This window comes from Uloborus diversus, chromosome 4 (genome assembly GCF_026930045.1).
Source record: "Uloborus diversus isolate 005 chromosome 4, Udiv.v.3.1, whole genome shotgun sequence".
NCBI lineage: Eukaryota > Metazoa > Arthropoda > Arachnida > Araneae > Uloboridae > Uloborus > Uloborus diversus.
In genome coordinates this window covers 65,839,637-65,855,574 of record NC_072734.1, presented here as the reverse complement: position 1 = coordinate 65,855,574, position 15,938 = coordinate 65,839,637, and the positions used below count along the sequence as shown (strand labels likewise).

At 32.9% G+C, this 15,938-nt stretch overlaps 1 protein-coding gene across 1 annotated transcript in view; it reads right to left on the bottom strand.

Moving 5' to 3' along the window:
* Positions 1 to 209: 209 nt before the first annotated feature.
* Positions 210 to 15,938, bottom strand: part of LOC129219628 (synaptic vesicle membrane protein VAT-1 homolog-like) — a 37,064-nt gene continuing 21,335 nt past the window's right edge. Inside the window, exons 5-10 of the mRNA XM_054853886.1 lie at positions 13,046 to 13,149; positions 8,809 to 8,864; positions 6,549 to 6,743; positions 4,606 to 4,689; positions 4,415 to 4,502; positions 210 to 2,306 (exon numbers count right to left, since the gene is read on the bottom strand). Coding sequence (XP_054709861.1) covers positions 2,305 to 2,306; positions 4,415 to 4,502; positions 4,606 to 4,689; positions 6,549 to 6,743; positions 8,809 to 8,864; positions 13,046 to 13,149 — 529 coding nt within the window. The 3' untranslated portion in view covers positions 210 to 2,304. The remainder of the gene's footprint in view (positions 2,307 to 4,414; positions 4,503 to 4,605; positions 4,690 to 6,548; positions 6,744 to 8,808; positions 8,865 to 13,045; positions 13,150 to 15,938) is intronic.

Sequence of the window (15,938 nt, the reverse complement as noted above, 5' to 3'; positions counted from 1 at the left end):
AAATTAAAAAAAAACTTTATTACAATGATTTTTGTATACTAATTAGAAGAGACTTTGTATGGGGGGGGGGCGAGCTTCCTCATAGTTTCCGAAAAAATTCACCATCTTCAGAAAATTTTACTTGATTCATCATCACCCGAGGTGGCTGTCAAGGGAGGTTCACTGTACTCAATTGAGTCAATGTATTTAAAAAATAAAGACACTTGAGTCACAGAAATTTAATTAGCATATAATTTAATACATTGACAAAACAAGCAACATTTAACAAATATCCATCACAAAAATACATAATTTTTCGATATGTTTTTCATTCCTGAAAATATTGAAAAATTTGCAAGCTGCAGAAAGCCTGTAAAGTAGATTTAGCAAAAGCATATATATACTTATATGTTTTAGACTTATCAAAGTTTAATACGCTCATTTCAAAAATTTAGCCTAATTTATTACAAAGTCACAAATTTGCTAAATACAAAGCAATGCTTCAAAAATATAAGAACATTCAATGCAGGATTTGACAATGCTTTATTGACAAATTATTTTTCTCATATTTAAATTTCTTGGTAAATTTTCGCATCATAAAAATAATTTAAATGTAAATTTCACAAGCATTCAAATTCCTCAAGACTTTTAAGCTGAGAAAATGGCTTCATGCTCAGTTCATAAGTGAATAATCAGGAATTTCAAATTAACTTTGTTCTCTGCATGGAAAATCATTTTAGCAATGTTGTAGGGGAGTTCAATAACAAAGTCCTCAGCAAAATCTAAGGTTAAACTTTTAAGTTATCTAAAGATTCATAGATCAAAATAAGGAATTGCAGGCATAACCAGTGTTTTGTCAAACTTTTTAACAGTACTAAATACAAGTTTATAGTTCTACATATTCGATTTTAAAGACAAAATAGAATAATGATGCTTCTAAGCAAAATTTATTTTGCCACATAGATTACATCTTTCATAATCGAAAGAAAGATTTCCAGTATCAAGCAAAAACATTGAATGGAAAAAGACTTCAGTGGATTTGATGCTATTCTACTAATTTGGAATTAGAGACATAAGTTTTTTTCCCCCTTCTTTAATGATCGGTTTATGTCTATAATCTGCTTTATTATACTAAACTGCAAATTATGATTTTAACCAGTTGATATAAAATGCTTTTTTTTTAATTGATAGAAAAACATAAGTGGATAAAGTTGGTTTTTGTACTAGTAGGCTTTTAAAAGAATATTTTAATTAAGCAAAGAATTTTCTCAATTGTTTTCCTCTTACAATACAATAAAATAACAAGTGCAAGCCAGAAAAGAATGAGATTCAGCGTTTTTGATCAGATTAGCAACAAAAGTGAGGTTTTCTTCGGTGAAATTTTCTTTAGTAAAATAATTTTAAGATAAATATTTTAGATTGAGAGAGACAATTAAACATAAATATAAAAATTGTAATACAGCTAAATAATTAGCATCTGCAATTAGCTAACATTACTTACAATTTGAACAGCATGTCGGATGACAATAGTTTTCTATTTTAATACAGAAGTACTGACATTTCAAATGCATTTTAAAAAGCACTTTCTTTTAAATTTCTTCTTTTGTATCAAGAAGTTTTACTACCACCACTTAAATGATTTAGTTGTGAATCATCATAAATCGTGGATTACCAATCAACACTTTTTAAGTATAGTTTTAATTTTAAAAAATATAACTGATTTTATAACTGTGCATGATTTCTCCATACTTTTTTAGATAAGATTTCTTTTACTATTGTAATGTGCGTTTTAATATTTCAAGAACATCAAAAACTTTTTTTATACATTGCAGTTTTTGCTAAAGAATTTGCACAACTTTTTAAATGCTTGCCCTAAATCATTTACAGCAAGGTAACTTCTGGAAAAGATTCAGATTGGTTTAAGCATGTAAAACATTTTCACATCAACTATTTGAAAAATTAATTTTTGTAATGAATTAAATATTTAAAAGGACATAAACATCTATTAAACATGACTAGATATTTTGTGAAGACAAAATAAATATATAACTACTCAAAAATATCAACATTTCAAAGAAATAATCTAGGATAAATAAAATTTGGGGACGCTTTGGTTGTGCCTATTTATATAGATGCACCTCCAAAGTAACAATAAATCAAGCATCTCTAACATTAACTGCAATTTTGGAAAGAAAAAACACCTGCCAAGCATCCACACATTGAAACAGTATCAAGCCGAATTTATCATGAAAAAACATGTCCAACGAGATTTCCATTCATTCAAAGATGAAGACTAATATTAACTACAGGAATAATCTGTCACATTCCTGAAAGAAAGAAAAAAGGTTTTTAAACATTGGTGCTCAAAGTATAAACCTTAAGAACTGAAGATGAATGCAAATATCCTAACTCCTTTTCGGCACTACTTCATGTATGTTTAGCAAAAAATTCAGATACTCCTAGTCTTGCTGAAGAGAGCTATACTGTCAAGGGCAGTAACTGCAAGTTTTTCTTTTCCTTACATTTGTCATCTATTGTATGTTAGCTTTATTGTACAAGCTTGCTTGTTTGGTTTCCGCTGAAAAAAAGCACCAAAAAAACGTCTAACAGTTTCTTCAAATACCTCGAAAACTCATTCCTACAGATACTGCAGTTTACCTTCCCATGGCAGTATATGGTAATGATAGGGATAATTGCAATTCTTTGCTTTAGAAAAAAAAAGTATTGATGCATGCAGGATTTTTCAAGCAATCATAATAGCTTATTGTTTTCAGTTGGCTATTGAGTGAATTCCTATCCATTTTGAGAGCTCTACTGGCCTCCTTGTACGATGATTTTTCAGGCTTCTCATCCATCCGCTCGGAACAGACTTTACGCAATCTTCGACAAAAACCACATCCAGCCCCTGGCATTACAGAGTTTTGACATCTGGAATTAAAATTACTTTTTTGCTGTTTAATTGCAATAGGAGCCATTTGTAGCATGGTCGGTATGAAGTTCTTTTTTACATTGGGGGGGGGGGGGGGAGGATGAAATTAAAAAAAAAATTTTTGAAAAAACTACTTGGTTTAAACCAAACAACCTAATTTGAATTCAAGATGCCTGAATTCAAATTAGTGCCAGGTGCTGGATGCTAGATAAGATGTTTCTATTGTAATTTTGCATGTATAATACACACCCAATGAGTTCATATAGATTGTCTTCTCCCACCAGGAAAGCTTTAAAATAATAGACTTGACCTTCACAAAAAGTGCATACTGTTGGGAAAATAATTTTGAGCATCTAATAAGAATTCAAACCACATGCAGAAGTTATCCTACCTGTAGGTTATTAGAATTTGCTGACAGGGCATGGTATGAATTATTCATTTTTTAAATTTTATGTTATTTTGTTTCAGTTTCTCTATTCCCCTTAGCTACACTAGGATAAAATATTAAGGCTACTTTTTTGTTTTAATATTTATATGCGCACCTAAAAAAGATTTCTGATGATATCCTAATAAATTAAGTATAAATACAGTCGGATCCCGTTACAACCCGATCTGACTTGCGCGAAATGGCTATAATGCAAATTTTTCATAAGTAATGAATTTTTTATTGCTGACCCAAATTGCTCGCTTGCAAACATGAAATTTTTTGTAAAGGAGCGGCGGAGCGTTAGAATGGGCTTTGTCGACACTAAATATTGGTTTCATGAATGGACTTTCGTAATTTAGCATCACTGAAAGCGGAAGTTCACACACTGTGTTAGTTTAGCCTTGTTTTAATTTTATACAAATAACCGCTCTGATTCTTAACGTTTTTTTCCTTCTACAAATGAACGTTGATAAAACAGAATAACTCCCAAACAAGCACTTTCATCTTAATAGTGAAGCTCGCAGAGTAGTGTGAGCAAAATATAAACATCATGAAAAGGGAAATGAGGCCAGGAATAGGGGTGTTCCCACACTGCATAAACCATCATCTTTGTGATTTTAAAAATTATAATTGAAATTACGATATCTACTGTTCAGTGCTATTATAAAACAGTAATGTACTTAATGTAAGTACCGTTCTGTTTAAGTACATGTATCTTATTGATCATAGATTTCGTGCTTTATAACAGTAATCGTGTTAAATAGTAACGCTTTTTCTAAAATACAGTAAAAAGTCAGTTCTTTATAAAAGATACGGTAATATATAGTTAAGAAATGGTTTGAAACAATTTGAGGGTTGTTAAACACATGTATGAACTAATTGGGTATGCTTATAAAAATTTTCATAACATACGTTGTTCCACAACGCGAAATTCCGATTTGCGCGAGGGGTCTTGGAACGCATCCCTCGCATAAGTCGCGATCCGACTGTAAGTGAAAAACTCTTAATTTTGAATTTAAGTTAAATTTCAAGTTGAGAGATAACTCAATCTTGAAACTTCCAATTTAGAAATTACTCACATGGCGGAGGTGTTTGTTCATCTTTCACATCTTTTTCTGTGTCAGTACTTTCTCCACTAGTAATGGTTTTGCCATCTTTGGCTTTAGTCTGAAAAAAGTCAAATGCATGTGTGGTAAATACACAAAATTTACACAATTTTGATATTAGTACAACATTTAAATTGTTACTGGAAATGAGTTAAAACGTTTACCGGAGGCTTTGGCTCCATATCTGGAATTAAAGTAATTTTGCCAATATTTTTTCTGTCGTGCATTTTCTGCATTGCTTCCGCGACCTGTTGATTAAAATATTTATAAATTTCATACTCAAATGCAGAAATACCAAGCATCAAAATATGCAGGTTTTCCCGGAAATAAAGCATCCTCAAACCCCAAATGGAGAAAAAATATAACTAATAATACATCTGTGCTCCATTATGAAAAGTTAAATTGTATGTATATAAATGGCCACTTTGGATGAATAAATTGAGCTCGTTGTTTTTAATATTTGTTTAGAAACTAATTTTCATCATCATGGTTACAAATCATCTTCATTCATTCACGCAGACTTTACAATAAGGGTGAGAGGGGGTAAAATTTAGGTTTTTTCAGGAAAAATACCTATATGCATGAACTTAAAAAGCAAAACTTCATCTTAATATAAAATTTCCAGATTATTAATTCCTACCATTTAAGATTAATCAGAAATAAAAGTATAACCAGGGACGGATTAACATCTATTTAAGCCCTAGGCCAAACTTTGAGATTACGCCCCATCTCGCATATCCGAACTCTGTCAAAATCGTACCCCCCCCCCCCCCCCTCCCACAGCCATTACCAGAGACGTAGTAGCGTCCAGTGACAGTTTAAGATTTCGTGCTTCCCCCTGTATGAGAAAATGAGGGATGGATTACTTTCTTTTTGTTTACCTTCGATGATGTTCAAAAGAGGGGAGTTTGGGGGTGCTTCCCCGGGAATTTTTTGAAATTGAAGCATTAGAAATGCATGTTTAGGCAGTCAAAAGCTATTTAACGGGAAGTGATAGCATTCGGAACTTGCCCAGGAAAGTTTTCGTACCTGAAGTCCTACATAGGTAATTGTATGTTATCATTGATGATGTTGAAGAAAGTGACGAGTTAAATCGGGGTTTGACATATATATATATAACATGGTTTAACCAGAATACGCATCTGTGTTAAAACTCAATTTTGAAAAAAAAAAATTACAATCAAAGGTATGTAAAAATTGTAGTGTCACAAAATTCATTTTTGTGTCACTGATTTACAGCAACATCCATACAATTTTAACACCTCTTTTTCTTATTTATTGCTGTTTTTGAAATTAATTTTGTACAAAATGTCGATTAGCTTAGTGCACAAACGTCTAAAAATGAATTACGCTTTAGTGCATAAAAAATTGTTCAAAATAATGTGAATTATTTTAAGTTATGTGGAAAAACAATATAACATTTTTCATTTTTGAAACATTTAGAAAAATTAACAAGCATGTAAGTTTTGTAAATTTTATTTCAACTTGAATCCTGGTGACGTTATCTTCACTGGCAAATTTCTTCATTAAAATGAAGCTTTTATTTTTACACTTGTTCTTATGTTTATCTTTAATCTTAATTTGACCTTAAATAGAGTTGAAGTTTGTTGATAGTTGTCACTTTTTTTTTTGTCAGTTTCTTGTGCTTATACATAACAATAATGCAATCAGGCCTGATAATTGAAGGATTGAGAGGATATAATTGTCATCCTGGCTTTTAGAAGCATAACATTAGAAATGTTTGTAAGTATTTCATTGTTTTTTCCCCCATATAATATGCATTGACCATATATTCTTTGCAATTAGAAAACATGACAAGTGACTTTATTCTCAATGAAATTTTTTTTGTAAATTTAACATTTGCATTTCACGTGACAGAGAAAGCAGAACAAGAATCTGAAACTTGTGGCGAAAAATAAGCAAAAATCTGTTTCCATTTACTGTATCTTACAACAGGTCACATGCTAATAAGTTAAATAGATCAGTGCCCATAACAGATCATATGTACAGTACACAACTGATATTAAATCCTATACTGTTAAAAAAGTTTAAGTAATTTATTCACCGCAAAATGCTTAAGATAGAGAAGACAAAAAGCAAAACTCACGTCTTCAAAGGCCCATCCTGAGTCAATGATAATTTTGATTTTCTGAGTCTCCCAGAGTTTGAGCACTTTCTCGACAACTCCACGCACATAGTCGTGACACCCCTGCTGATAGAGAAGGTGGCGCAGGTGGAACCCAGCCAGAATCTTGTTTTCGTCAAAGAGCTTGATTGGGCTTACTTTGTCCACTTGCCACCACTAAAAAGGATTAAATAGTTACATAAAATGAAATAGGAATTCACATACCTGATATTTTAGTAGCAGAATTTTATCTGAAAAGAATAAAAGGTTAACAGCTAAAAAGTGAAAATTGTTTTATACCAGATGGTGTGAAAATAATTAGTTCTGACAAAACTTTTGATTTAAATGTTATTTAAAGTTACATTATATTTCATGGAATTGACATTTAAAAAATTACTAAAATCAAAATCATTTCAATCAATCATTTGTCGAAAAGTTTTTTTTTTTTTTTTTTTTTTTTTATTTCTCTTATTTGTGGTTTAAATTCAACATTCATTATACTTGCATAACTGAGTTTCTTGTATTATTACATTGAAATTTTATTTCAGTTTGTACCAAAAATTAAATATTGTATTTATCCTTTTTTATTTATTTATTCTTTTTTTGAGTACATTTAATCGCATAAACTCTAGGCCCAGTGCCCTACTATAGCTGGATCTATCCCTGGGTTTAGGCAACCGCTTTGCCCTTTCTAAACATTTAACCATATAGTGTCACATTAATGTGCTTGCCATTCATAAAATAACTGAACTCGACAGTAAAAGAATCAAGCATGCTTTTATGCCATGTTCGGAGTGCAGCGCACAAGAAAAAGGTTAGTTCATGCACATTTCATGTGTTTTTCCTCACTGAGCAGCATTTTGTGAATCATATACTACAAAATAACTTTTCACTTAATTTTACTAAAGTTTACAAACATTAAATTAATTCAATAATAAACTTATTTTGTATAGAAATAAATTGAAATAAAATGTTCTTCACAAATATAAATCTATTTTAAAAGTTTCAACACTTTTCTTAAGAACATTATTCATTAATAATTTTTTTTTAACGAGAAATAACATTAATTTACCTAGAGAAAGTACATCTAAAATACTTATCACTTGATTGTGATCAATGCAGATAGCTAAGTGTTAACACATACCTGCAAGTTTCAATTTTTGCTTAGGACAACTCAGGATTATTTAAATCCTATGTATAGTTTAGATAATTATAGATTTCAGGTTAGAACAATATATATATCAAATTTTGTGACCATTCACTAAGACTTACAAAGGTTCATTGTCATAAAATTGACAAGCTACTATACGATAATACTAAGAGTTTCATTCCTATATATTTATATTGCACTTAAAGCTCAAGGACTTGACCCCAGTGCTTTTCAATCTCAAGCCATGTGTTATCAGAAGACCGAATCCACAAAATGCAGTAGACAATCAGGATAATTTTGTGATTCAATTTCTCTGCTTTAAATAATCCCACTCATATTTCAATAATGCTTTTGTACAGGTTGGCATAAAATAGAAGAAACGCTCCTAAATCTTGTATAGTTATCAAAACATTTAGAAAGCAATTAAATCTAATGAAAAGAAATTAGATTTAAGCCACGTCAGAAACGAGATGCAAAATTAATAGTTTTTAAAATAGCAGTGAATTTTGACTAAGCAAGATAAAATTTCTGGAATGCTTAAAAACTCCATTTGTATTTTACTACACTACAAGACTTTTTTCATTTATAATATGGCATAGAATTTTAACATGTAGGAAGAACACTTGCAACAACTTTAAAAATAGCTTCCAAAGATTAATTTCAGAATTATTGGATATGCAATGAGTTGTGCAAAATATTTCCAACTTTTTTTTTCTTTTGTAAAATAAAGAGTGTAAAACCTATTTCCTAACATTACCTGGAGAGTACAGTACTGTATAAAGTATACTAAAAGATTCTTTAAAAAATACATAAAAATTGAGGAGACGCAAAGTAAACTGGTAGGTTCTAAGTTTATCCTACAAAACTTTATACTTTCGATTCTTAAAGTTTTATCATACCAATAAAATCCCTTTCAGCTATGATAACTTTACAATAACCGTAACTCTTTAAAATTTAATGATGTCAAAGAGATTAGTGATGACACAAAATGAATGACACCAAGGAGACATTGCATTTGTGCTACTATTAACTGATATCTATGATATCATTACATGTCATGGGATCACTATTTCAACAGAACTGGTTACTTACTGACTTTGCGAAACTGAAAAAGCTTTTTGTTTCTCCAGAAACAATGCTAGAGGTACCTGGAAACAAAATGGAGATTTAGGAAGTATAGGCAGAAATTATATTTTATTGTTAATAATTCAGGAAATAAACGTACACATAAAGTTAATGTCTTTAGTTGGAAATATAACAAGTACATATAGTTAAAAATAACACCTTAAGTAAATTCCTGAACTAAATGAACATTATTTTCTATCAGATTACTTATATATCTTAAAGCCCACAACTTATTATACAGGGTGTTCCATTTTAACCTGCAAGACCTTTATTTTCGCAAAACGTTAGTTCTAGGTGCATACTTCCAATTGCAAATATGTTCAAAATCAGATGCAGAGTTAGGATATTGAAAGTTTGAAGCAAAACCAAAAATGAGTCAAAAAATAAAAAAGTTAACTTTTTATATGGGCTCCAGGTCCTCTAATTTATATTTAGGGAAATGATCTTCATTGAAAGATATTACTAAAATAAAAAACTTGACATTTTCACGATCAAAACTCAGGGAGATATTCCAGTTTAAAGTTTTAAGGGGCCATACAAAAAATGAAATTTTATCTTACAGCCCTTTCAGAAGAATGACAGGTTATCAAAGTAAGAAAAACAAGGTATTTATATTTTTCATTGCTATTCAAAAATAAATGCAAATGTTATGCCGTGATACGCAAAAACACACGACAAAACCTCGAACAATTTGAAAAACCACACTCTATGTACACTTATAATTTTAAACACATGTTAACTATTATATTTTCCCCCAAAAGGCGTTATTGACGGTGAGTGAAAAGTGGTGTAAGTGGAATTGTTTTTCCCAATGGAGATTATTTCCTTAAATATGAGTTAGGGGATATGGGGCCCGTACAAAAAGTTAAATTTTGTATTTTTTGATTCATTTTTACTTCAAACTATCAATATCTTAACTCTGCATCTGATTTTGAACATTTTTGCAATTAGAAGTATAAATCTAGGACTAATGGTTGCGAAAATAAAAGGTCTTGTAGGTTAAAACAGAACACCCAGTATAGATAGGATTCCTTATAATTTCCAAGACCTATAGCTTTAAATTCTTTTTGCACATTTATACTCTAAAATGTTTTTTTAACATTCTTTTGGGAAAAAGTAAACTTCCCTTTCAAAGGAATTCTTTAAAACTTAATTGAGCTTGGTGTGAAAAAAAAGATTTAACAGACAAACTATAGTTAAGGAAAACCTTAACCTGGCAAACAATGTGCCTAAACTTCAGTAAGGTTTCGCCTCACTGAAATAGTTCCTCAGTAAATCATAACAGCACTTTTAAAAACTTCATTTCCATACAAAAAATTACAAATATATTTTCGAAATGAGAAACCGAAGTCATGAATATTCAGTTAAAGCATCATATTTAGCGTTTTTAAAGAACAATTATAACAAGCTTATTTTTACATCATGTTATTTTCTGACCGTTAAAACAATTCAGCTTTAATGCCAATTACAGCATTGCGTTTCCGTCCGGAGAGCAATGGAGGGATATGCAGGAAATCATTGGCAAGCACATGAAATCTGGTTTACAGATGGTTCCAAGACAGCATCTGGAACTGGTTCTGGTGCATACTGCAGCAGTAACAACGCTAATCTGTGCTTTTTGCTAGGGAAGCTTGTTATTGTCTACCAGGTGGAAACTTTAGCCATTTCGGCATGTGCAAATAACTGCCTAGAATGAGGCATAAGCGGCGAGGTTATTAGATTCTCTGATAGCTAAGCTGTGTTAAAAGCTCTCAATCAAGACTGCTTCACTACCAAGACTGTTTGGTAGTGCCATAATGCACTGGTAAGAGTAGCTGGCAGTAATAAAGTTTCCCCATACTGGGTACCTGGTAACAGTGACATTGTGGGCAATGAATTGGCAGATCAATTAGCTAAGCAGGGTTCCAATGTACCATTTGTGGGACCTGAACCTACCCTCTGTCTGCCTTACAATGCAGTAAGGATTACTGCAAAGAACCTAGTTATGGGTGAATCTTATGATTGGTGGCTTCAGCCTGACTCTCAAAGACAGACCAAAACTCTCAACCAGCAACCTCCCTGGTTTAGATCCAGGGAACTGCTTAATTTGAGTAGAAATGAGATCAAAAAGTCTGTTGGGTTGCTGACTGGACACTGCTCTCTTAATAGGTATCTTAATGTGATGGGTGTTACTGACAATCTATCAGGTAGAGAATGCTATATGGCAGATGAAAGCTTAATTCATGTACTGTGTAACTATTACTCTGTGCAGAGATTTAAACACTTATGATATCACTACGTGGATCCCTGGGAACTGCCTAAAATATTGGTTAGGCAACTGCTGCAATTTGTTTCTGTTATTGGACTCTAATAATGGTCAAAGCGGGGACAGTACAATAGAGTAGTGGTCTCAGTGCTGGTGCTCACTTCAAGCATCCCTTTTTCACTTCATATTTTCTGACCAGTAAGATTTTATGTTTGCTTGGCGAGAATTGGGCCATTTTAATTTCACTGCAACTCTTGTATCCTCCCTCTACTGTGAAGAAAACTGCTTGGATAACAAAAGACGATTTTAAGTTAATTTGTTGGTGACTCATAGGCAATCAATTCTATTTTGATATATTAGATTTTACATTTTAATGGAGTTTTTAATGTCTTATTTTGCTGGCAGCTTATTTTAATCGAGCTTTCCACTTTATTTTACGACTTATTTTCTTACATGGTGGATTATTTTGCATTTTAATGGTTTATTTTAATTACTTGGAAAATTATTTTTCATTTTAATGGAACTCTTAGTCTTGTTCATATCTTGTTTTGTTAAAAGGTTCCATAAAAAGACAAAGTAACATATGGTACCTCCAAACAAGTAATGGCAACAATGAAAAAATAAAAAAAAATTTGCCCAATTAAAAATGCACTACATCAGGCACCTGTAGTGGGAAAGCATCAAAGCAGTCTTTATATACAGATTCTTCTTTGTAGTGTAAAAAATTTCAACTATGCAATCTCATTAACTTTGCAGTAGTCTAACTTCTTGTTTGCTTGGATAGCAAAGTTTTTAAATCTGCCTTGTCTAGAAAAAGAACAAAAGTTTTAGCATTTCTCGTTGAATGTAAATTTTCCCATGGTTGAGCGGATAATCACCAATCATGACAACTAGAGAAAGAGTAGAGCAGTGATAAATTGGAAAGAGTGTGATAAAGCGCCTGTTACCCCCCTTACACAATGCTTTGCCCCAACTAAATAAGAGGGGGAAAAACTAGACCTAAACATTTTAGCAATCACAACCGAGCGAATATACTAGACCCTCGTTTTACGTAGGGGTTATGTTCCACGGAAATGCCGCGTAAATCAAGACTTAATATAGTGTTAAATTAGGAGTTAGGTTCTGTAAGTAAAAAAACTACTTCATTCTAGTGATGACTAATTGTATAATAAGTTTAACGTCTACTTATATCTATTTTTATGCACTTCATGCATAAAGAAAACAAACTAATTTTGTGTTATGTTTATAAAGAGGAGCTGCTGGCTTTTATAGTCTTTTGTCAGTCATTAAAAATTCTCCTCTGTAGTTCTTTGCAGAGCATTAATGCATCCATGATCACTTGCGTCATTTCCATGACAGAATCTTCTTTCACTAACAAATCAGAAAGAGCCATTTCAATTGTCTAGGAATGGCTCAAAATTTTCAATATGAACAGTTTTGGTTGTGTGAAACTGATGTCGGTATCCTCGTTGGTTTTGGCCGCCTTTGTCACTCCTAAAAGCTCTTCTTCCAGTGAGTTCTGAACTGTGTGAGTTTAGTAAATTTACTTCCGGAAAGAGCTTTGGAACCAATTACATAAAATGTTTCCGGTGGCCCAAGCTCGATTATTATTAGCACGCCAAAATGCAGTTTATTACGTGTAATCTGCAACCTTTAGGAGTTTGGATTTTGAAAGAGGGGAATATTTTATCTGTTTGCATTGCTGCATTTGCGTAAAATCGAAACTCATCCACGTAAAATAAAATAAAGGTGTCAAATCTTAAACCAGCGTAAAACGAGGGTCTACTGTATTTTCAAGAATGCTGCTGCAAAAAAAAAGTCATTTCAACATTTATGTCTATTGAACAGTTGAAAAGGCCAGAATTTCTTGATGGTATGACCTAGCAATTCATATAAATATCACTATAAGCAAGTTTAACCATAAATGTTTAGGTACATATAAAACAAATAGGTAATTACCATACAAAACATATCTTCCAAGTGGTTTCAAAAGACTGTATCCTTTGTTTGCATCTTCTCCACATAGGCAGTCAAGGGCAAGATCAACGCCATCAGGTAATAACCTAACAAAACAAAGAATTTACTGTTGTTGATAAGACAGCTGCAAGTTAAGATTCATGATCTTAAAATTCAAGAAAAATGAGCCCAAAATATCAGATCCTATATAAACTAGTAATTGATAAGTTGCCTGTAAACTACAAACTTCAAGAAGAAAATAATACTGCATGAACTTGACCGAGAAAGATATAGAAGGAAAACATACTGAATGTAAGTTTCCATGCATTTATTACTTGAAAATTTTAAATGCAATAAAGGGAAATTGTTACTTAACAGTTGACTTTAAAATAAAAACTTTAGAAAAATATGCTGCCATAGGAAGGTAAAGCAAAGGTGCCCACCCCCCTAAGACCAAGGGGGAACCCCCTTAAATATCGAAAAGACCCCCCCCCCCCCAGTGGAAAATACCCATCAAAAAAAAATTTCAATGCTGCAGCCTGTTCCATGACACTCTCCCCCTCCCCCTAGTGGGTACCTCTGGGTAAAGGACAGTATCTGCAGAAATGTGTTTTTGAAATATTTGAAGATAAATTAAGGAATAATTTTAATTCCATACTAACAATAGAGAAATTGTATAATTAAGACTTTTTTCATTTATTTTCAGTGAAACCAAATAAGCGAGAATACACGATAAAGCTCAAGTACAGTTGGTGACAAAAATGCAAAAAACACATTGCCTGTGTTTGATTCGGCCACTAGAGGGCGCCTGTGATGCAGGGAGTGTTTTTTGCTGCTAATTTGATAAATGTGTTTTTACTATAATTTTTCATTATTACTGTCTAGTTTTAGGTTTTTTTACTTCACTTTATCATGTAATTTAGTTTTATTGTGTTTTGGGGGCTCATTTTTGCTGTTATTGTATTCTTGAAGTGTTTTTGCATTTTTTGGAGCTAAGCCTAACATGTGGTGATCTCCTGGTTACTGCTGTTTTTAGTATTTATTCTGTGTTTTTTTTGCATTTTTATCTTACTGTTTTGCCTTTTGGAACATATTCACTGAGTAGAAATGGGTGTTATATGCATTATGAAAGAGGTAAAGAGTGGGAAGGGGGACAGGTGGATCTCTTGTGATTTATGTCATATGTTCTGCCTGTATAAGGGGGAAAATGAGTCTGTTTTTGAAGAGGATTATATTTGCACTAAATGTGCTGAACTCTCAGACTTGAGACTTAAGATGCTAGTTTTGGAAGCCCAGTTAGCATTAGGGTGTAAGCCAGTTGTAGAGGGTATAAATGTTCCAGAGATTCAGGGGGAAGTTTCAAATGAGGAGTTAGATTGGGAAACTAAGGGTGTAATTTTGGAGGACTCTATGGTAAGGGAGGTGGGTAACACAGTTGGGAGAGTAAAGCGTAAGGTGGCTAGGTGTTGTTTACCAGGGGCTCGGGTAAAAGACGTTAATATGGTTGCTGAAAAGAAGGGAGTATTGAATAAGGAGGACATAGTTACTTTGTGGGTGGGAACAAATGATGTAGGCCACAGTAAAAATGAGGAGTTTTCTAGGGAATGGGAATCCCTGTTGGATAAAGCAACCAGCTTTTCGACAAATGTCCAAGTGGTTGGTTTGCTTCCCAGGTATGGAGTGCATAGGAGCTGGCTAAATCAACGTGCGAGGTGTATGAACTTGCTACTGAAGTCAATTTGCGAAAAGCGCAGTATCAGGTTCATTGATGTATGGAGTCATTGTAAACGGGATTGGATTGCTAGGGATGGCCTGCATCTGAGCTCTACAGGGGTCAAAATGGTTAGTGGATTAATTTTAAGGGCTTAGGAGTCAAAAAACTAAGTTGGAATGGGGGGCATGGTTCAAGCACCAGGTATCGAGAGAATGATATGTTTTTGGGTATTGCTAGAAATGGAAATAAAGTGACAAACAAGAGTAGTAATGTTAACAATTGTAATTTAGGAAATTTCAGGGTGTTAAATAAAAGCAACTTAGGCATGCTTAAAGTTTTCTATACCAATGCTCGCAGTATTAGGAACAAGATGGATGAATTGAAAAGCATAGTTATGGATGAGAAGTTGGATGTTATCGGAATTACAGAGACATGGGCTACCGAATCTGATGCAGAGTTATTACATATTGCTGGGTATAATTTATTCAGACAGGATAGAGTAGGTAAAAGAGGTGGTGGGGTTTTATTTTATGTTAGAGACAATTTTATTTGCAATGAATTGGTCATAAATGATTAGCCTACTGATATTGATATGGTTTGGCTGGAGTTGATGAGCAGTAAGGGCATAAAGCTACGCTTTGGAAACATTTATAGGCCACCTAATTCTAACCAGGGACAAGATGAACAGATGTACCGTATTATTAGTGACATGTCCAGTAAGGGATCCGTTATCATAATGGGGGATTTCAATTTTCCGGGTATTGATTGGAATAATTTTTATCCTGGTAATGGCAAAGAAGAGGAATTTTTAAAAGTAATTGGTGACTGTTTCTTAGATCAAGTTGTAACTCAGGGAACTCGAGAGGAGGCCATTTTGGATCTAGTTTTTTGTGACATAGGTAGTTTTGTTCAGGGGTTGAGTGTAGGGGAGCATATTGGAGATAGTGATCATAACAGCATTAGGTTCCGGGTTAAATTTGAAGTGTGCAAAGATGATAATTTTAGGTTTGTGCCCAATTTCAGAAACACCGATTTTGTTGCACTTAGGCAGAGCTTGAAAGAGGTTTTTTCGTCAGGGTTGGAAAATAGCGACGTAGATCAGCAGTGGACGGAATTTAAGGATAAACTTGCTATAACCGTTGGGGACTATGTTCCATTTAGGAGAAAAGGTGTTAGTACCAA